This window comes from Eretmochelys imbricata, chromosome 1, assembly GCF_965152235.1.
Source record: "Eretmochelys imbricata isolate rEreImb1 chromosome 1, rEreImb1.hap1, whole genome shotgun sequence".
Taxonomy (NCBI): domain Eukaryota; kingdom Metazoa; phylum Chordata; order Testudines; family Cheloniidae; genus Eretmochelys; species Eretmochelys imbricata.
The window spans coordinates 153,408,662-153,427,982 of NC_135572.1; the positions used below are offsets into that span (position 1 = coordinate 153,408,662).

The 19,321-nt window shown below is 43.7% G+C and overlaps 1 protein-coding gene across 1 annotated transcript in view; it reads left to right on the forward strand.

The window, feature by feature from the left end:
* TSPAN7 (tetraspanin 7) overlaps window positions 1-19,321 on the forward strand; it is a 183,234-nt gene that overhangs the window by 137,016 nt on the left and 26,897 nt on the right. The window contains exons 2-4 of the mRNA XM_077807224.1: window positions 11,771-11,959; window positions 13,651-13,725; window positions 19,212-19,307. Of these exons, the coding sequence (XP_077663350.1) occupies window positions 11,771-11,959; window positions 13,651-13,725; window positions 19,212-19,307 (360 nt within the window). The remainder of the gene's footprint in view (window positions 1-11,770; window positions 11,960-13,650; window positions 13,726-19,211; window positions 19,308-19,321) is intronic.

Here is a 19,321-nt window from a genome sequence, read left to right on the forward strand (position 1 = left end):
TGGCTGTAGACAATGGGTCTTGTGGTGTGGTCTGGATGAAAGCTGGAGGCATGTAGGTAGGCATAGCGGTCAGTAAGTTTCCGGTATAGGGTGGTGTTTATTTGACCATCGCTTATTAGCACCACAGTGTCCAGGAAGTGGATCTCTTGTGTGGACTGGTCCAGGCTGAGGGTGATGGTGGGATGGAAATTGTTGAAATCATGGTGGAATTCCTCAAGGGCTTCTTTTCCATGGGTCCAGATGATGAAGATGTCATCAATATAGCGCAAGTAGAGTAGGGGCGTTAGGGGACGAGAGCTGAGGAAGCGTTGTTCTAAGTCAGCCATAAAAATGTTGGCATACTGTGGGGCCGTGCAGGTACCCATAGCAGTGCCGCTGATTTATCTCAGCCAAGCTTGCTGCTGCCAGTGAATCAAATACACAGCTGCCCAGGAACTCTGGTCATTTTTCAGGTCCACCATCTTCTGAGGGGGAGAACAGTTGTTCATCCCAGAGTAGTTCTTCACAGCAATCAACCTACAGGATGTGTGTATTCAACCTTCTGGTAAAATTAACATGCAATCAAGTTCTTTGCTTTGCAGTGACATCTATTCACTGCTAATGTGTTGCGCTATCCTGTTGCCTAGCATCAGCCTCAGAGGTCTTTAGAAAGATGTTGGTAATGTTAATGGTTCATATTTGTCAGTAGGAAGTAGGTATGCTACTGTTCACACAACAGATTTGTTAGAGTGGTGTGTGAGGAGAGGGCAAAACAGAACTGGAAACTGATTGTGATCTAGATGGAAATATGTGGTAGGGAGTGAACCAAAAAACACACTTCGCTTGGGAGCATGGACTTTGTAGCTAATGTCAGAGTACCCTGAAATAGAAGGCATGAGTGACTGAGATTTGGCCAGGTTTCCCCAGTAGTTATATACATGCCACCCATGAGGAGGGTGCGAATGGACTTCATTAGGCATTATAAGTTATTGCATAGTAAATGGATGCCCGGATCAATGTTACACGTCCACATTTCAGAAAGTTGATGCTAGTTGCATGGAAGAAGGGTCAAAGGGGCTGGATTATGCTGGTCCTGATCTCTACAAAAGTTAAAGCATTATCCTCCTTTAAATCTCTCCTTAAAACTCTCTGTGGCCCTGAAGCCTAAAAAAAACTTGACAGCAGTTAGGCTGTTGGTATGCTGGGACCAGCACGTTATTATGCTGCCCCGTATTGTCTCATTGTTGTACTCCCTCATCGGTCGGTCTGTCTATCCAGCTGATTGTTGTCTCTTGCCTAGAACGTAAGCTGTCTGGTGCAAGGACTGTCTTTTTATTCTGTGTTTATACAGCACCTAGCACAATAGGGTCCTGGTCCATGACTAGGGCTCCTACGCGCTATGATAATACAAATAGTAAATAATAATAATATAGGAATGCTGTGGTTCTCACAACAGCAAACTGTAGTTTTCCCCTGGACTTAACAGGCTGATTGAACATCTGCGTGAATGCCCAGGAGCCTTGTGAGGAATCACAGGACTACAAATGAAACTTGGCTATCAGTCAATTTCTAGGTTTCAGAGTAGCAGCCGTGTTAGTCTGTATCCGCAAAAAGAAAAGGAGGACTTGTGGCACCTAGGAGACTAACAAATTTATTTGAGCATAAGTTTTCGTGAGCTACAGCTCACTTCATCGGATGCATTCAGTACAAGTACTCCTTTTCTTGACACTAATGTGGTTTTCTTGGTACTGTGGAGTATACAGGATTCGTTGAGAGAACAAGAAGCTTTCATTCATTGTGATGTGTGAGCAGTGACCAGGAGGGAGAATCAAAGGATCTACTGGAGGAATTGTAACTTCCAATGTTCCAGGGAAGAATTGTCTTCCCAAACCATTTCTGTGGAGGGTGACCATAGACATGTGGAAGAGGATAGGTGACTACCTAGTTTGTTCTACTTATGCAGTTAATAGTGTTTTGTATCTTCTAAACTATCCCTTTCCTCTCATGTTAATTGACATTGTCTTTTCTCTTCGCTTTGATGAACTGCGCTCTGAAAGGTTGTGCTTTCACTGGTCAACCAGAAATGTGTATTGACATCAGTAGCTGTTATTGATGCAATAAGGATTCTAGGGCATCTGTAGCACTCTAATGAACAGTCGTGATCCATAGAGTGCCATAAATCCAAGCTATCGCTGCCATAAAAGATACAGGTTTCCACATTGCTTTAGGAATTGCTATATGTATGAGGCTGGCCTAGTTAAAGTTATCTGATGTGGTCAAAAGGGATTCTCCCTGCTTTCCTCTTGAAAACTTCCAATTGTGGTTTATAAGATCCAGCTAATCTCAGTACTTGGCTGAATATTTCTAAGTCTTAAAATTGCCCACTACAATAGTTTGAATTTCTCAAGTTGTTCTTAACTCTGAAAACTTTAACTATGAATACCTCTTTCTAGTTCTGACATGTTAGAATTTTGCCAAAAGAAAATGAAAGTATAGTCATAAATAATGAGCAAAATTTCCTTCAAGAGCCACACTTTATGTATACATCCTCCCCCACTCACCCTCATATATACAGTCTTTTAAAAATATGCTTCTCATCTAAGTCATGACTTGGATAAGGTAAACCTGTATTTCCTTTACTCTATAGTCTGAAGATTAATTATACATTTTATCACTTGGTTCTTAGATCAAAAGAAATGAAACTGCAAAAGCTGGGGTAATTTTTTTCCCCATGTAGTTGCAGTGTTCCCAGAGCTCTAGTCATTAGCATAAGGAAATCCCTCATCTTACTGGTCAAACAGTGATCAGAGCTTCTTTCCAAAACTGAAGGCAACACTTTACGTAGGTCAAGTTAGGGGTTCTCAGACGCTTTATTAGTGTGGACTACACTTTAACAGAAAGATTGCCCTGTGGATTTTTTCTCTCCCATTCATGATCACATGAACTACCGCCTCTTCCTGTGACTGTATTATTTATTATTTGTATTACTGTAGCACCGAGGAGCCCTTGTCATTGACCAAGACCCCCGTTGTGCTAGGCGCTGTACAAACAGCTAACAAAAAACACTGCGTGCCCTAAAGAGCTTACAGTCTCTGGCAATAACAGCAATTGCTTACATGGAAAAGTAATTTTAGGAAAATATTAAAATGTACTTTTAACTTTATACTGTGACTTAGCAACTGGAAACAAGGTTTAGCACCGTTGGCCTAATCCAAAACTCAATGAAGACCGAGAGAATCTTTGCATTTACTTCAGTGGGCTGTTGATCAGACCTATTGAACCAGCTAGCTCTCTGCAGACTACCCGCAAATGATCCAGGGACCACTTTCCCTGTTGTCCCCTTTTAAAAGGCAGTCTCAAGCAAACTCTTGTGTTCTGAATAATTTCAGGTTCTCAGATAGAGAGCTAGACCGGATCTTTCCTTTCCTGCTAGTGTCTTCTGCAGCCATTCAAAATAGTCGATTTGTTTGTGTTCTGAAGGCAGGGGTGATGGATGATGCTTTATTTGTTTAAGCAAAGCTGCCACAGTAAATACAAATTGACAGAAGCTTTTTTTGGTTCCGGCCACCTGAATTCTTTATTACATGGATGAAAGGCACAGACCTGGTTTTTATCATCCTACTGCTAATTATGTCACCTTATTAATACTGGGGCTGTAGTCATCATGCTATCTCCAGGGAAAATCTTGAAACTCTTGGCAGGCCCGTGAGGAAGCCAAGTTATGCTTTTAGTAGTTAGCTGATAAAGTGAGTGTAGCTTTGTTGCTCTGTGTATATAGACTTTTTAAAGATGTTTAAATATAACTATTCTGGGAAGCAGATCTTGGCTCATCTTAAAAGTTAGTAGGAGGTGGATTCTAAAACCTGAAAGGTTAGTACTACTTGCCTTGTATCTGTCCTAACACATCAGTCCTAAAACATTTGTCTCTGTGATGGGGGCACACTAGCCCTTAGTGCGCCCCTTGCATCAGGGCATGGTTTTGCCATTATCTTCTGCTCCAGCACCTCCTGATGGCCGTCTGCCTCTTGCTGGCTCTTCTGTGGGTCAGCCGTCTGGCCAGGTCACAAAGCCCAAACCCCTTCTGGGATAATGAAATGTCCAGCTGTAAGTCCAACCCAAAGAGATCCAAATAATATCTGCTTCTGCCCCTCTTGGGACAAACTAATAGCATTTTCTCAAGCAGCATTCTCCACACTGCCTCCCTTCGCCTAGGACGCTAGCAGCTTACCTCTGGGGTCTCCCTACTCTCATTTCTCAATACCACCTCCCCCCCACCGGAGCTTAATCTGCTCCCTGTGAGTTTTTCCCAGTCTGCTGTAGGCTCTAGTTTACAACTCCCCCAGTTATCACTATGCCCTAACTCAGGGCTTCCCCCCATAGGAGTCTGCACTGCTTTGCCTGGGTTCCCCCAGGGAGAGAACTCTTCTCCTTCCTCTCATGTGGAATCTCTCCTTCAGTGATCTTCACCTTCCTACTCCCTTCTCAGGAGCCAGTTTCAAAACTGTAGGACTTTCTGGTCTGGAGACCCCTGTCAGCTCTCTTCCCCGTGCCTAATAGCAGGTGCTACCCATTGTCTCCCTTCCCCGAGGACCCTGCCAGCTTTTTGGAGCTCTTACTGTCAACTGCAAGTACTTGTTCAGGGTTTGCCCCCACAGAGGCCTACTGTACATCTGGTGGGTTCCTCCCAGCTTGCAACAATTGCAGACCATCTCCAGAGAGCCTTCCCTTTCTCTTCCTTCCTCTACTCAACTTCCTCCTTTGTACTGTTCTAGCAGCCGCTTTCTAGCTCAGCTGCTCCATTACTGTGAGCTAACGGGTGCCACCTGGAACACCTGATTGCTCCCAGGTGTAGTCCACAGGGTCGTCATGGGGCCAGTTAGGCCTTGATCCTTCCTGAAAGGTCACTGGCCCCATGACAGCCTTGAATGGAAGACATATTGATCAGATCTGTACCTCTGCCACGGTTTATCATGATGATTGACTTGATCGTGACCTGAGCTACTCTGGGAGAAGAATATACAGAGGAAGGGTGGGTGTCTCAAGTGACCAGATGTACTTGTTCCCCTCATGAACTATGTTTGTTTATCTTTAAATGTAAAGTATAGCTACTCATAGCCCCTCCTTTCGTAATGAGCAGAACCCTGCAAAGTTCACAGGTAGCTGTGAACACAGTTCTACCCTTCAGCGCATCAAGGAGTAAAGAGATGAAGAGTCAATAAGCACTTGTGTTTATGATTATCAGATAATTTTTAAATTTTCCTGCATAAAATAGCAGAGGGGTTTGAAATTTAAAGAATGTTAGGTCACAGTAAGAGTTGCTTGTATTTGCTGAGGATACACAGAAGATCCTTAATGCTGTGGTAGCTTTTGAATGACAGGAGAGAAGAATTCTACTTGTACAGGACCTTTCAGCTGAGGATTTCAAAGCATTTACAGACATGTAAGCCAAATAAAACCCATCTGGTAGATGGTGTTATCCAGGAACCAGGCACAGGGAGGTTAACCAATTTGCCCAAATGTAAGAGACAATATCTACAGGAACTCATTGTCCCCTATAGCACAACATCCATTTTCTATAGCTGTACCATTCACAGGGCTGGCTCTGAGATTCTTCTGTAAAGCCTGTCTGGTTGCACAGTCTGTCCTTCTCTGTCTCTGTTGATCTGCAAACCAGGGAGACCCAGGTTCCAGGGAAAGCTGTGTGCTACAGAGGAATGCACAGATCAATTTCAAACACATTTTCTAATCTGTGATTCACAGCCCCCTGACAGTGAAGGTTTGCTTGGAGCTCCCATAATATCAGCTAGTGCTCAATAGAGAAAAGCAAGAAAGAGGGGACATGAATTGCACGATTTACGGGTATTAATAAAAGAATTTCAACCATTTAGATTATTTCCTAATGTACATATTTGTGCTGTTTCCTCTTTGAGGTCACTTTTAAATGCCTTCATGTTTCTAAGGCTCTTGTATGCTATAACTATAGTAGTAAAGAACGAGGTAAGTGACACTTGTTGTGAAAGCTATACTTGCACCCCTGGTCTCAGAAAACATCCTGACTGTGCCTTTAAATTATTTATACAGTGCCATATGGTAGGTGTGCACGGCATTTTACAAATAGATGAAAAGACAGACCATTGCTTTAAGGCGCTTATTGCATAGCCTTTTGTATTAATGTTTATGGCAAAGCCCAGGGACTGCATTCAGGCTCATATCATTGTTGTACACCGTTAGACATGGCCCCTCCTCGAAGGAACTTGTAGTCTAAGAAAGCCCTTAGTAATAAAAAGGTAATTTCATCATAACGCTATCACGCTGGCAGAATCTGGATGGCAAAATTGAGGTTTTCTCATGAAAAAATGGAATGAACTGAACAAAGCAGACCACCTTGAACTGCACTGCTCTCACTTTAAAATTGAAATACACAAAGGAGACATCTGTCCTTTAAAATTATTGCAAAGTGGTATTGCATTCAGATCAGCTAATCTCTTGTTAAGTAGCTTTGCTAATCTAGATTAATTCACTACGGGGCAACTGTGCTTCTAAAACTAAAGCAACAGAATCAGAGTTGTGAGCTATATTCTGCCAGACTTAGCATCTACCTACCTCACCCCCTGGAAAAGATTCAGGAAATTGGTAGGAGGTAAACTTACATGGTTCATATAAAATTGCTTCATAGTAAGTCTTGATTAAGGTATATTTAGCCTCTGATGTTACCCTGAAGTTTACTGAGAAGGGCTTGGATTAAGCAGAATGCCCATAGTAATGCAGGGGTCACAGACCTGGGAAAAACCAAAGGGCCAAACTAACAGATTATGTATTTTCAACAAAATGTTTATTTTTCAGCCTTTACGGATGGACACACATCACCGTGCTCTAGTCTATTGAGCCTGACACATAGGTCAAGCTGGATATAGAATTAGGCTGATGGGGCGGTTTCAGATCAGACGAGGGAACTGCTTCATTAATCAGGTCGACGTCTGTGGTGCCATGCCTGTTTCTGACCCTGCTGGGAGGAGGAAATATGGAGAGGAAGGTGTAGGACAATACATATCTGCCTGGCTAAGTGCAGTGTGTAAACAGAATGAAGATTGAAAGTACAGACATCTTGCATGCACAATTACAATCAATAGCAAGGTCCCACAGCATTGTTGCATTTCAAGCCAGAAGCTCAGCAATGTCCTGATCCCCCTGCATCCCCCTTTCCTCAAAAAAGAAAAAAAAGGAAAAAAAGAAAAAAGACATTTGGACCTAATTACAGGATGGAACGTTACAAGCTAGAACAGAGGGCTAGAAATAAGAATAAACCTTGAGATTGCTTGTGGGTAGAATTAGGAGTCAGTTATACTTTCACTCCTGTTCAATTGAATATTGATCATTGAAGTATCTGCAGAGAGAGCTTCCTTCTTTTTCCCTTAATAGTTTATAATTTGCTCCTAGTGATGAAATTCCAGGTATACCATGGGCACATTGGTGTGGAACATCCTTCACTCTTTCCCTCTCAGTGTGAAATTGATAATGGTGGTTTGTAGGATTCTATGTCTCCTTGCCTGTTCTGGGGTGTGTTTTTGAAACCCATGTCAAGCAATATTTTACTAATAAGTAATAAGCAGAACAAAGCATTAGTAGTCATCATGGCTCTTTTGTTTCTAACTCTGAATATACTGTAATGTAGTAAGCCCTAATGTAGCATGCCTCTCTAAGGTATAAACAGACTTAGACTATAAACGAGCAGTACTAAAGGGTTGGTAATTGTCTTCAAATAGCTGAATAAAAATGTAGTTAAAACTTCTCTGTATCATAAGTCTCGTGGTCTCTCTCAAACAGAAAGCATCCTTGGCGGGGAGGCCCAATCCTGCTCCTCTTAAGGACAATGGCAACGCTCCCATTGACATCAGTGGGAGCAAGAACAGTCCTGTTGCCTAGCTGGATGGCAGAGTCCATTCTTTCAGTTTCCATGCTCCCCAACCCTTTTCTGGCATTTAACTTCTTAATTTGAGCTGACTGGAAAAAACCTATGGACAAAAGTGGGGGGAGAGATTTTTTCTTCCCTAGAAATGGATGGAAAAATAGGTGAGGGAGGGGAGAAACTTAAATTGATATTAGTCGTCTGCAGTAATTTACACCCCCAGATGGTAATTGTTTGACGTTAAATTGTCGATTGATCTGGTACAAGATTAGATAATCAATACTTTTTTAACGAGCCATGTGAAAGATTACCAGAAGTGTGCTTTTATCTTCAGAGTGGGCAGGAGAGGGTACATCTCTGCTGATATCTGTCTTTGAAAGGGATAAGAGACATTTCAAAACCCATGGTGGTGACTCAGAAGAGAGATTTGGGTGGGGGTCATGAAAAACAAGAGGAGATTGATGTGTTTCCTTGACACTGATGAGCTCCAGTGCAGAAGCAGATTGGAGATGTTTCTGTGCAGCAAATTTTGTAGCCCCAGCTAGGTAATAATGGCAAAGACCCATGTGCCCAAGGCAACCAGGGGCCATTGTAGGCAAAAGGCAGCTACAGAGATACTTCTGAATGAATAATTCCTGTGGATTTTTTTGCAGCAGAAGTTTGAAAGTTGTATAGTTATTTCATATTTATATTATAGTAGCAACTAGAGGTCCCAGTCAGAAGCCGGGGTGCATTTGTGCTGAGTGCTGTTCCAGCACATACAAAGACAGGCTTTCCCCGCACAGCTTACCATCTTCCAAATGTTGCATGTGTGTGATTTAGCCAGTACCTGTTGTTCCTGTACACTGTTTGCTTGCAGCAGTGGATTCTGCCAGGCCCAGTTTCCATCGAACGCTTGAGTCAGGTTTGTGGCGTGTACAGGAGAGGGCTGGGTTATTTGGTGAGGTAGATTGAGGGGGAGCAAGGGAAGCTATAACACAAGGTGGAGTGTGCTTAACCGCCTAAGGCATAGCACAGGGAATCTCTCTGGGTGGGCAGAGACAGTGTTTCCAAATGTGTGAGGCATGGGCAGCGGAGGAAGCTTCCTCTGGGGGGAGGCTAACTCCCTGTCCTGCCTCTTCTGCCTGCAGCCCTACCCACACTGCATCCCCACACCCTTCCCCACTCAGCCCCTCCACCGCACCTCCTTAAGGGAAGGGGGATATGTAGAATTAACCAGATGGGCACAGACAAGCCCTTCTTGTTCTTCAGAATCTCTGCTTTCACTGGAAAAGGAAAAAAAGGAGGTCCCTCGCTGTTGTGGTCAGAAAGCAAACCCTCCAGCCGTGAAGCACATGCAGCAAATGCAAAGGCACCTGCCTGAGATGGCAGGCAGCCTGAAACAAAAACTGTGAAGTGTGAACTTGCCCTGGTAATTTCAGTGGATGCTGAGTTGGATGTCCATGAGGATACTTTCAATGTCAACATGGTTAACAACTGACTTACTCAAAATGTGTAAGACAGGAGAGGAGTTGATTGTTTCCCAGAGTGTGCGGGGGTGCAAAGGCATAGCTGCTGGAGAGAGGAAGGGGCATGGGAGATGTTTACATTAAGATGGGTAGGTCTTTAATAGCATACGGCAAAGCGGGGGTTGGGGAAACACCATTGTTTTCATTTTCCTAAAGAGGCTCAGCTGTCAAATGGTTGTGAAACACTGGGTAACAGGAAGGGAGTGGAAGGAGAGATGCCAAGAGGAGGAAGTTTAAAATGGGATTGCTCTGTAACATACCAGAGGTGCTCAGGATGCTTTGTTTATCTCTGCCACCACCTTTCCTCCCTCTTATTTTTGTTTCTCTGTTTTATTTTTGTTGTCTCCTGTTTTTCCTGTGGTCTTTCCTCCTCATCACCCTTTATTGTCTCTTCCCCCTCTTCTATTCTTTTCCTTTCCCCTTACCCTCCACCCAGTTTGTACACAGTCCTTCCCACTGATGTTCCCCAGATGTGCTTCTTATTACTGAACAGCTTCACCCAGCATAGCTCAACCTCCAGGACAGGAAGTGCTGTATCTGGATAGCTTCCTGATTCTGGATTGCTACATCTTTGCTTCCTCAGCTGCAGGTAGAACCAAAGAACAATTCTTTGTCCTGCTGCTACACTGTAGTAGGACTAGCAAAACGACTGGGACAGGAAATGAGAATAATGTGCCCTAGGCGGTCTGCTTTCAGTCAGCCTAAATGACACATCAAGAAGCTGCCTCACTTTTCTCTTCAGTATTGCCCCGTCACATGGTAGTGGGGAGGGATCTCTCTCAAAATGGCTGACTTGTTTTTTGGTGCAGCAAAAAAATGAATGGAAGTCTCTTTGGGAAAATAAGGCATGACTGTACTGGCCTAAAAGCTTCTAAGCAAATGCCAGAGTAACCTAACAAATCTTCTAAGACAGAGAACACTGAAGGGGGAAGAGGGAGAACCTGATTCCAGAACCTTCTTAATATCCACCCCAGTCTCTGTGCTAACTTTCCTAGTCCCTAGAGATGGTGTCTAGAGTGGCGATAGCTGAAAGGGTTGGATCCTCACACAGTGGTTTAGGGAATGCTAGAGTAACTCTGGTAGATCTAGGAGAAAGGGTTTGCAGAGCTAAAGCCCACATAGCAGGTTCTCACAGTCTGCCTTTGGGCCACACAGTTAAGATGATGACACACATGCAGACTTCAAGCATTGTGATATCAGTTCTGATGTACATTATATGTTCGCGTTAAGCTAATATTTGAGTGATTCCTGTAAAATGCAGATAATAGATGTGTCTGGTTTAATGCCTTTTTTCCCAAGTTTTCTGAAAAAGTGATGTTTGCCTTATTTATAAAACAAACTCATTGCCTTACGTGTTTGCGATTCAGTTTAGTCCACTCAGAAAAAAAAACTGTGATGTTGAGGGGGAAGGGTGTAGAAAGCCATCAATTTTCCTTACTGTCCACTAGATGTCAGCAGAGAACATGCAATATCTGCCTCCTGCTTCTAGCATCCATTTCAGTATTAGAAATATTATGTAATGTGGTTTCAGAGTAACAGCCGTGTTAGTCTGTATTTGCAAAAAGAAAAGGAGGACTTGTGGCACCTTAGAGACTAACCAATTTATTTGAGCATAAGCTTTCGTGAGCTACAGCTCACTTCATTGGATGCATACAGTGAGCTGTAGCTCACGAAAGCTTATGCTTAAATAAATTGGTTAGTCGCTAAGGTGCCACAAGTACTCCTTTTCTTTTTATATAATGTGGTGATTCTGAAACTATGTCAAGATCATGATGGGTGGGGAGTTTCCAAATGCAAGTGGTGGGTGAAGAGTTGTGTGTCCAATTGCTGTCAAACTGTTTACTTCATCTAACATAGAGCACAGTGGCAAAGTTTCTTGAATAGGAAAGATTACCTGATTTTCTTATCCCTAATCCTCCACACTTCCTCTAAAGTGACATCATGTCTCTGAGGCTGGGAAGACTAATACTGAAAGGTGTACATCCACATAGTGAGGCAAAAAATAGCTGATTTCAGTTGTTCAAAGAACTTTGTACACAAAGCATGTAGTACGTTCAGTAGAAATGGTTCATGTTGATTTCTGGTGGCAGTGGTGTTTCACCTTCTCCTTCGGGCACGTTTTGGAATATATTGTACATTTCAAATGGCTGAGCTTTTGACCTAAGGCCTTGTAGACGTGATGTGTTCTTTGCTTGTGACAATGGTCAGCATGATGGTGCTTAGTCCTTTGACCTGCAATGGTGGCTTAATGGAACATATCCAGATACTAAAAAATAATTGTCACTGTGGAAAGTCAGTCAGTTCAAAATGGCCCTGCACTGATCCTGGGTGTTTTTTTCCAATAGGCTCTGACTATATTTCTCCTCTTGTTTTGCAGATCACAGGCGTTATTCTTCTCGCCGTTGGAGTCTGGGGGAAGCTCACTTTAGGCACATATATCTCTCTCATTGCCGAAAACTCTACCAATGCCCCCTATGTGCTTATTGGGACTGGTACCACAATTATTGTCTTTGGCCTGTTTGGCTGTTTCGCCACTTGTCGTGGCAGCCCATGGATGCTGAAACTGGTAAGTAAATCAAAAGAACTGTCATGTGGCATATGTGGAAATTGCTTAATCAATGTGCTTTTATTAAGCTTAAACAGATGTTAACTGTACCAGAGGCAAACAGAAAGGTTGTAATGACCTTAATGTTCACTAAGTGTCTCTCGTGCTTTAAAAAAAAAAAAAAAAATCGCTTCACTGAAACCAGTCAATGAATCACACTGACTTCTCTGCAGTATACAGGACTCTGTGATGGCAATAGTGCTACCAGGGAACCAGATGTATCATTACAGACTTATTAACATCAAAAATGGCACAGCTCTGTAGCTAATTTGAAACAGATTTTTCCCAGGGTGCTTTTTAATAATACAATATGGAATGTAGGGAATACCTCGATGGTAGCATTTAGTCTAATGCACACTAACTTTTCATTTCTGGCATCCTGTATTCACCTCTATAAAAATAGGTAGACACCAGAAAAGTAAACTCCCAGCAGTATGTCTGTCCATATTTCAAAAGCAGCACAGGGATTTCCTCACTCCAATAAGCTTTCCAATGCATCTCAAAATGTAAGGAAACTGTAGGTGGAGGGAAAAAATGCACAGGTGAGTTAGACATTACGCTTATATAAGAGCATTCAGGGACAAAATATATGTAGTAATGGGGGGGGGGGAAATAGTAACGGTCAGGTTAATATGTGGTGAAAGTGAAGTGCGGCAGGGGGAATAACAGGATGGCATCTTCTGCTAGTGTTTTTCCCTAAATATACGTCCTCTGACTGTCAGGGCTAACTGTGGCAGTCACTGTTCTGAACATGAAGCTTTATTTTGAACACCTGTATAAAAATTTTTAAATCATCTTTCTCCCTTCAAAAGAAAACAGGCAAATATTTGAGTTCTGCATTGTTTGTAGGACCTATCTTACTAGTCCTAGCTGCTTTGCCCTCCATTAAAAACAGTTCTCCCTTCTTCCTCCCCCACCCCAAGCATTGAACAACTTTTCAAACTTTTCTGCATGACAGTTGAGATGAGATGTTCGGAAGATTAAGATGCAATTTCCTGTTAGAACGGCCTGTTTTGCATTGTTTGCTTCTCAGTTATTTATTCATGTGTAGAAAAAAATCAGACCTAAACTGAAACCTCTCTTTTTTGCTCCCTCGCTTTTGTAAAGTTTGGTTCTAAATCCAGACTTCAGCCCTGATTCACTTGGTACCTATGATTATTGCCAGTGAAATCAATGGGACTACTCAGGCCATATACCCCGATCCTGCAGTGAAATGTATGCAAGTGAACCCTGGTACCTTTGCAGAGTCCTGTTGACTTCACTGGAGTTCCACACAAATACAGAGAGTCTGCCTGCATTCATCTCACTGCAGTATCAGGGCCTTAACAACATGGGAACCACCTCTCTGCAGTGTGAATGTATGTTTAACTAACTAACTAACATATATATATAATGTGCAACTGTCAAGAAATGTCATTTTATGCACATCAAACAACCTAATAATGGGAGAGTGTCCTGCAGTTATTGGTAGTTACACCACATGCAAGGTGTCCTATATCTCGCCCTCTAAAAACATTAGTTTTTTCCTGTCTTTAGAGGAAATCTGGAGGCAGAAGCTTAAACTCGGAATTGTTTGCATAAGAACTAAAAGGTTCAGACACAACTCTGCCCCTCACTCTGACTTGTGTTTTGTCTTGTTTCTTTGCTTTCAGTATGCCATGTTCTTGTCCCTGGTGTTTCTGGCAGAGCTAGTGGCTGGCATTTCAGGATTTGTATTTCGCCATGAGGTGAGTGGAAATGAATTTAGGTTATAAATGGCGCTGCCTCTCTAAGCAGGATTTGCTGAAGCCTCTCAGAACATGTACAATATACTGGTTGTTGACTTCAGCAATTCCATATGCATCATGAGTGATGTAGCTATTTTTCGGCAGTAATACGTGCAGCCCTCTAAAAATTGATATGATTCCAAATGAAGGGATTTAGCCAAAGCTTTGAGTCTTAGCTGTCTGATATTTACTCTGGAGCTATCTTTCTTTATATGTCCATCTTGTAAGATCTTCTTTACCCTGTTACATATGCTGAGGTTTGCAAAATAGGTTAAATACTTTGCTTAGATACAGCTACTTCAGCCAGGGAGGCATTTGGTTGTGTAATGCAGAGAGGATTTCCAAGACTGCAAAGCCAAACCAAACTAGTTTCCTTGATGTTGTGTAAAACGTTTTTTTCTTTTCCAGTGTGCCACTGTCCTGAGAGTAGAGTGAGGCTAGAAATAGCTAGAGATAGGAAACTAGTTAGAAAGATGCCTTGTGAGAACAATACAGTCTGAATTTGTGGCGGCATTGTTACTTTGTCCATTTTACCTAGAACTGTCTTTGTTTTAAGCCCAGGATCTCATGCATCTTTTAAACTGAACCAGGACAGTAACTTTATAGTATCTCTTCCTCACGTCTTACTCGTAGGAGAATTCTGAGCCAAAAAATTAAAAATTCTGCACCAAAAAAAATTAATATTCTATGCACAATATTTTAAAATTCTGCATATTTTATTTGTCAAAATGACACACTATAATCACACCAGTTTCATTTATTTTGGTAGTTTATTTCAAAATACCTGTCAGCAAGTATGTCCGTAACAATGCAGACAACAAAAAAGATCCAGGAAATGTTTGTTGAAAAATAGATTCCTTACTAGGCATGTTAACACAGAACTTTGAGTAATAATTCATTTAAACTACAGTACACAAACATATTTCCCGCACCCCTCAAAAGCAGTTCAAAGGCTTGGGGGAGTCAGGAATAATGGAAAAAGAAAAGGAGTACTTGTGGCACCTTAGAGACTAACCAATTTATTTGAGCATAAGGTTTCGTGAGCTACAACTCACTTCATCGGATGCAGTTGATAGATTTCCACTCCATACGGCTAAATGCAGTGCCTTGCATAATGACAGGTTTCAGAGTAACAGCCATGTTAGTCTTGCATCCGATGAAGTGAGCTGTAGCTCACGAAACCTTATGCTCAAATAAATTGGTTAGTCTCTAAGGTGCCACAAGTACTGCTTTTCTTTTTGCGAATACAGACTAACACGGCTGTTACTCTGAAACCAGGGATAATGGAGGAGCTGAGGGAGAGGGAAGTAATTGCTGGGAAGGAGCCTGGGAGTGAACCTGGAGGGTTGTTGGGTCCTGCACCACTCCACCCCACCCCCGCACCCCTGGGGTCTGGGCTGCCAGCCCAGGGTCCCGGCTGCTGGCCCCATGCCCTCAGGTCTGCGCAGGGCAGCAGCAGAGCCCCAGGCACGGAGTCGGCAGCGAACGGAGTCCCCGGCATGGGACCAGCAACAGGATCCCGGGCGCGCAGAGCTGCAGCGGAGCCTAACGGTTAAATGTTTAACCAGTACAATTTTAATAGTTTAAATGTTTACTTTTTTAAAACATTATTTGAATCCCTAGACTCAATGTAATCACTCTACTAGCTCCTGTGACCCCCCAGAAGCAGTGTGCCCCATTCTGTCTGTGTGTGTGTGTCCCCATATCCCTTGCCTCCTCACCTGGCCCCATAGGCAGGAAGCTGTGAGGAAGGCAGCCTCTGACCCCTTCCTCTCCATGGCTGGCTGCTCCAGCCCATGAGCCAGCTGCCCTCTCTCCTGGTGCCACATCAGCACCTGGTGGGTGAAAGGTATAATTACAATTTTCCTTCGCCACCCTGTCAGAATCAATTATTGGGGGGCGAGGGGGGTGAAATATGTGGGGGACATTAATTCTGCGCTTGCGCAGTGGTGCAGAATTCCCCCAGGAGTAATTTCTGTCCTTCTGTCTCTTTTTCCTTTGCCATATGTAGTCCTCTAGTACCCTGTTCTGCTGAAAGAGTGTCCTTTTTGGCTGTGATATTTCCCCCGTATGTTTCTTGTGTCTACCTTCACCAGTTGTAGATGGTTCCCGATTTGATTTTGAAATGCCTGTTCTTTTTTGCTGGGAAGGATGGGCAATCTTTTGTCAAGATCAAAAAAAGGCAACCTCCTGAATCTGCCACCAGGCTCTGCTTGCCTCCCAGTTCACATGTTCTCTGCGACATTCCTGAGCTTTTCTAGCCTGGGGAGCAGTAGTTCCTTATCCAGAGGGCTCCAGTGCTGCAATGAATCAGTGCTGCTGCCAAGCAATGGGATTGGCATTGCCTTTTAATGCCCCCTACTTCTGCACAAAGCTCACCTCCCTCATATTGCCGGCACACAAAAGGCAAATTGAAGGTGGAATTCCTCTTCTCTCTAGCTATTTTTATCTAATAGAGAACTGGCAGGTTATACTTCACCTTCCCTCCTGTACATTGGCACAAATCGCTCCTTTAGGTTTTCATACCATGGACCCTTACTCCTCAAAGTATCCCCTTGCAAACCTAAACATGTAATGAATTTGGGGAAATAAAGCAGAGAATTGAAAGCTAGTTAATACTCTGTACTCTTCCTATTTCCACTTCCATTTTTGCTTTTGCTTCTCACATCACGCTTCCAGCTGTTTGACACGTTCCTCTGTTTAGCAGATGAACTCATTTGCACAGTGTGATCTTCTCCTGGTTGCAGAGCTAGCTGCACCTCTGTCCTCTCACTGATTCTATGAATGCATCCCTGCCGCTGTCAGACCTCATGCCTTTACCTATCCCAGATGGAATTCTGCAATTCTCCCACCTTAGACCTCTCCCTGGGCTACAGGACGTATGTATCAACCATGCTTACTAAACAGATCCAACTATGATCCAACTGCAGTTCTTCCCTCTAGGGAGCTGGTGACCAGTGGTGTACAGTGATCAGACAGCCTTCTGAAAGCAAAGTATTGCTTATTTTAGCAGCAGAAACAAGGCTTTTGGAAGGACAGGGTTTTAAAATAACAAGGAGTACACATATATACATCTTACCTAAAGTCTCCCCATCCTCTGATGATAACCTAAGTAAGCCTAGCTTCTCCCAGCAGCTCCCTGAGTTTCCCTCTTCTTCTCTTTGAACAACTTTCCTCCCTCCCTTCACACAGCCTCCCCCACCGCCCCCCGTCCATGCTGCTTAAAAGAGAATGTCCCTTTTAAAATCTGCTATAGTTCTTTTGTTCTTCTGTCTTCCGAGCTTTGATCCTTCCTGGTCCAAACTGATTTTGTGGGTGGGGCGTCATTTCAGATTGGGGGGAAGACAACTTTAACCATGATCCCAGGGGCTACATAGGCACCTGAAAACTGTAGGGCTTTTGCAGACAGTAATTTAGAAATTAGCTGACAGGAACACGAATTTCTATATAAAAAAGAAAATTAAATAAATATTAGACCCAGTTAGCGCTAATACTAACATGTTCTGACATCTTGTGTCAAATCACTTAAGGGACACTAGTTAGGTTTAAAATGTTAAAGTATATTCTTACTCTTGACTATAACAATTGAAACAATTGTAGAAAAATCTAGCTTACTTTATATCATTTAGGCTACTTACTTTTTGCTATTCACTAAGCTTGGAATAGATCATTTAACTTTTGGAAACATTCTACTAGGATAAGTCCCATGAGTTTATACTGCACCTATATGGGACTCTAGGGGTGTTATCATACTACAAATAATAGACTAGAAACTGACTATACCACTGCTATCCCTTCCCTGGGTTTTGGCCCCTTCTTTTCACTCCTCCCCCTTACATTTCCCTCTTTTCTGATGTGATTTTGGCTCAGAGGGCTTGGCTGTATTTCTTCTGAGTCCTAAGTTCCCTCTAAGCTGCACAGCTGACTATTAAGCCCTGATGCCTCTCCCCCAGCATGGACCTGCTGCGTCAGGGAGAGGTGCCCCTCCCCTCCGGGCCCAGCATGGACCTGCCCCGGACTTGCCGCAGCCAGGGGAGAGGAGTCCCTCCCTTGGCTTGGCCTGGCCTGGCCTGGCCCAGGCCCACCAGAGCTGCCGGAGAGATGAGCCCCTCCCCGGCCCGAGCTGCTGCAGTGAGAGTGAGCTGGGGGGAGTCCTCTCACGGCATCGCAGCCCCGGGGCAGCCTGCACCCCAAAGCCCGCACCCGCATCCCCAGCCTCCGCCCCCTCCTGCACTCTGAACCCCTCATCCCCAGCCCCACCCCAGAGCCTGCACCCCCAGCCAGAGCCCTCATCCCCCCACATCCCAACCCTCTGCCCCAGCCTAGAGCCCCCTCCCACACCCCTCATCCCCGGCCCCACCACAGAGCCCTCACCCTTCCCCCCCACACCTCTACACTCTGCTCCAGCCCTGAGCCCCCTCCCACACTCCAAACCCCTCGCCCCCCCCCACATGAATTTTGTTATGTGCACCAATATGAAGGTCTTGTGTCACACATCACCTCCATATTGGTGCACATAATAAAATTCATTCCACACATGGACATAAAAAATTAGAAGGAACACTGTCTGAGTCCCCTGCGTTCTCTCTTCAACACGCTCCTTCTCCCCTGGCCCCCTTCCCCTAAAGGAATCCCTGTTTTACCAGCTCATCTAAGGACTTCCAGATCCGTAATTTAATTACCAGCCCTTTCTTATCTTAAAATCACCCTGCCTCTGTTTGTAAACAAAATACTGACTCCCTGCCCCTGGGCAGGAGCTGAGACCAGCCCCTCTCCCCTGATGAACTCACATTGCACACTCAGGCTGCAGGGCAGTTAAGAGCTCTGCCTGGGGCTAGGACATGAACCAGGAGCCAGAGCTCCCTTATGAAGCTCCCCTCTGCCCCTCCTAAATGGTGCCCCCTGTTTGCAGGTTGGCTCAAGACAGATGAAATCATCAGAGCTAATAGTTTTGACATTGTCCCTTAACAACTCAAGTTTTTCCTGAGAGTTGGCTGTCTTGAGCTGTGCTTTTCCATCCTGCTTGTTTTTCAAGTCAGCCTTCTGACTGAGCTAAACTAATATATTCATACAGTAAACACCCCAATAACCAGACTATCATATAGTATTCATAAATTGTCACAGGGCAGCTCCCAATCCATCCCAGCTGTTTTCAAAGATATAGCAATTTGGTGATCTATTTAAAGAGTCCATGGTTGCAAGTGGCAATCTTAAAATGCCATCAAAAGGACTTGTGAATGTTAAAGGAGAGCTTTTTAGACTCTGAATATACACTCCAGAAAGAGTGGCAAAAGGAACATACACTCGCTCTGATTTGGCTATCCTGCTAAGGTTGGAAATGGGTAAATTTCTTGGAAAGACTCGGACTGAAAGCTTGTGTATTTAAATGCCCATTCCATATGCTGGTCACTTATAAAATATCACATTCTCTGGCTTCTTCCTCTTAGATCAAGGACACTTTCCTTAGGACATACACTGAAGCTATCCAGAATTACAACGGCAATGATGAGCGAAGCCGCGCAGTGGATGACGTACAACAGAGTGTAAGTTTAAAATA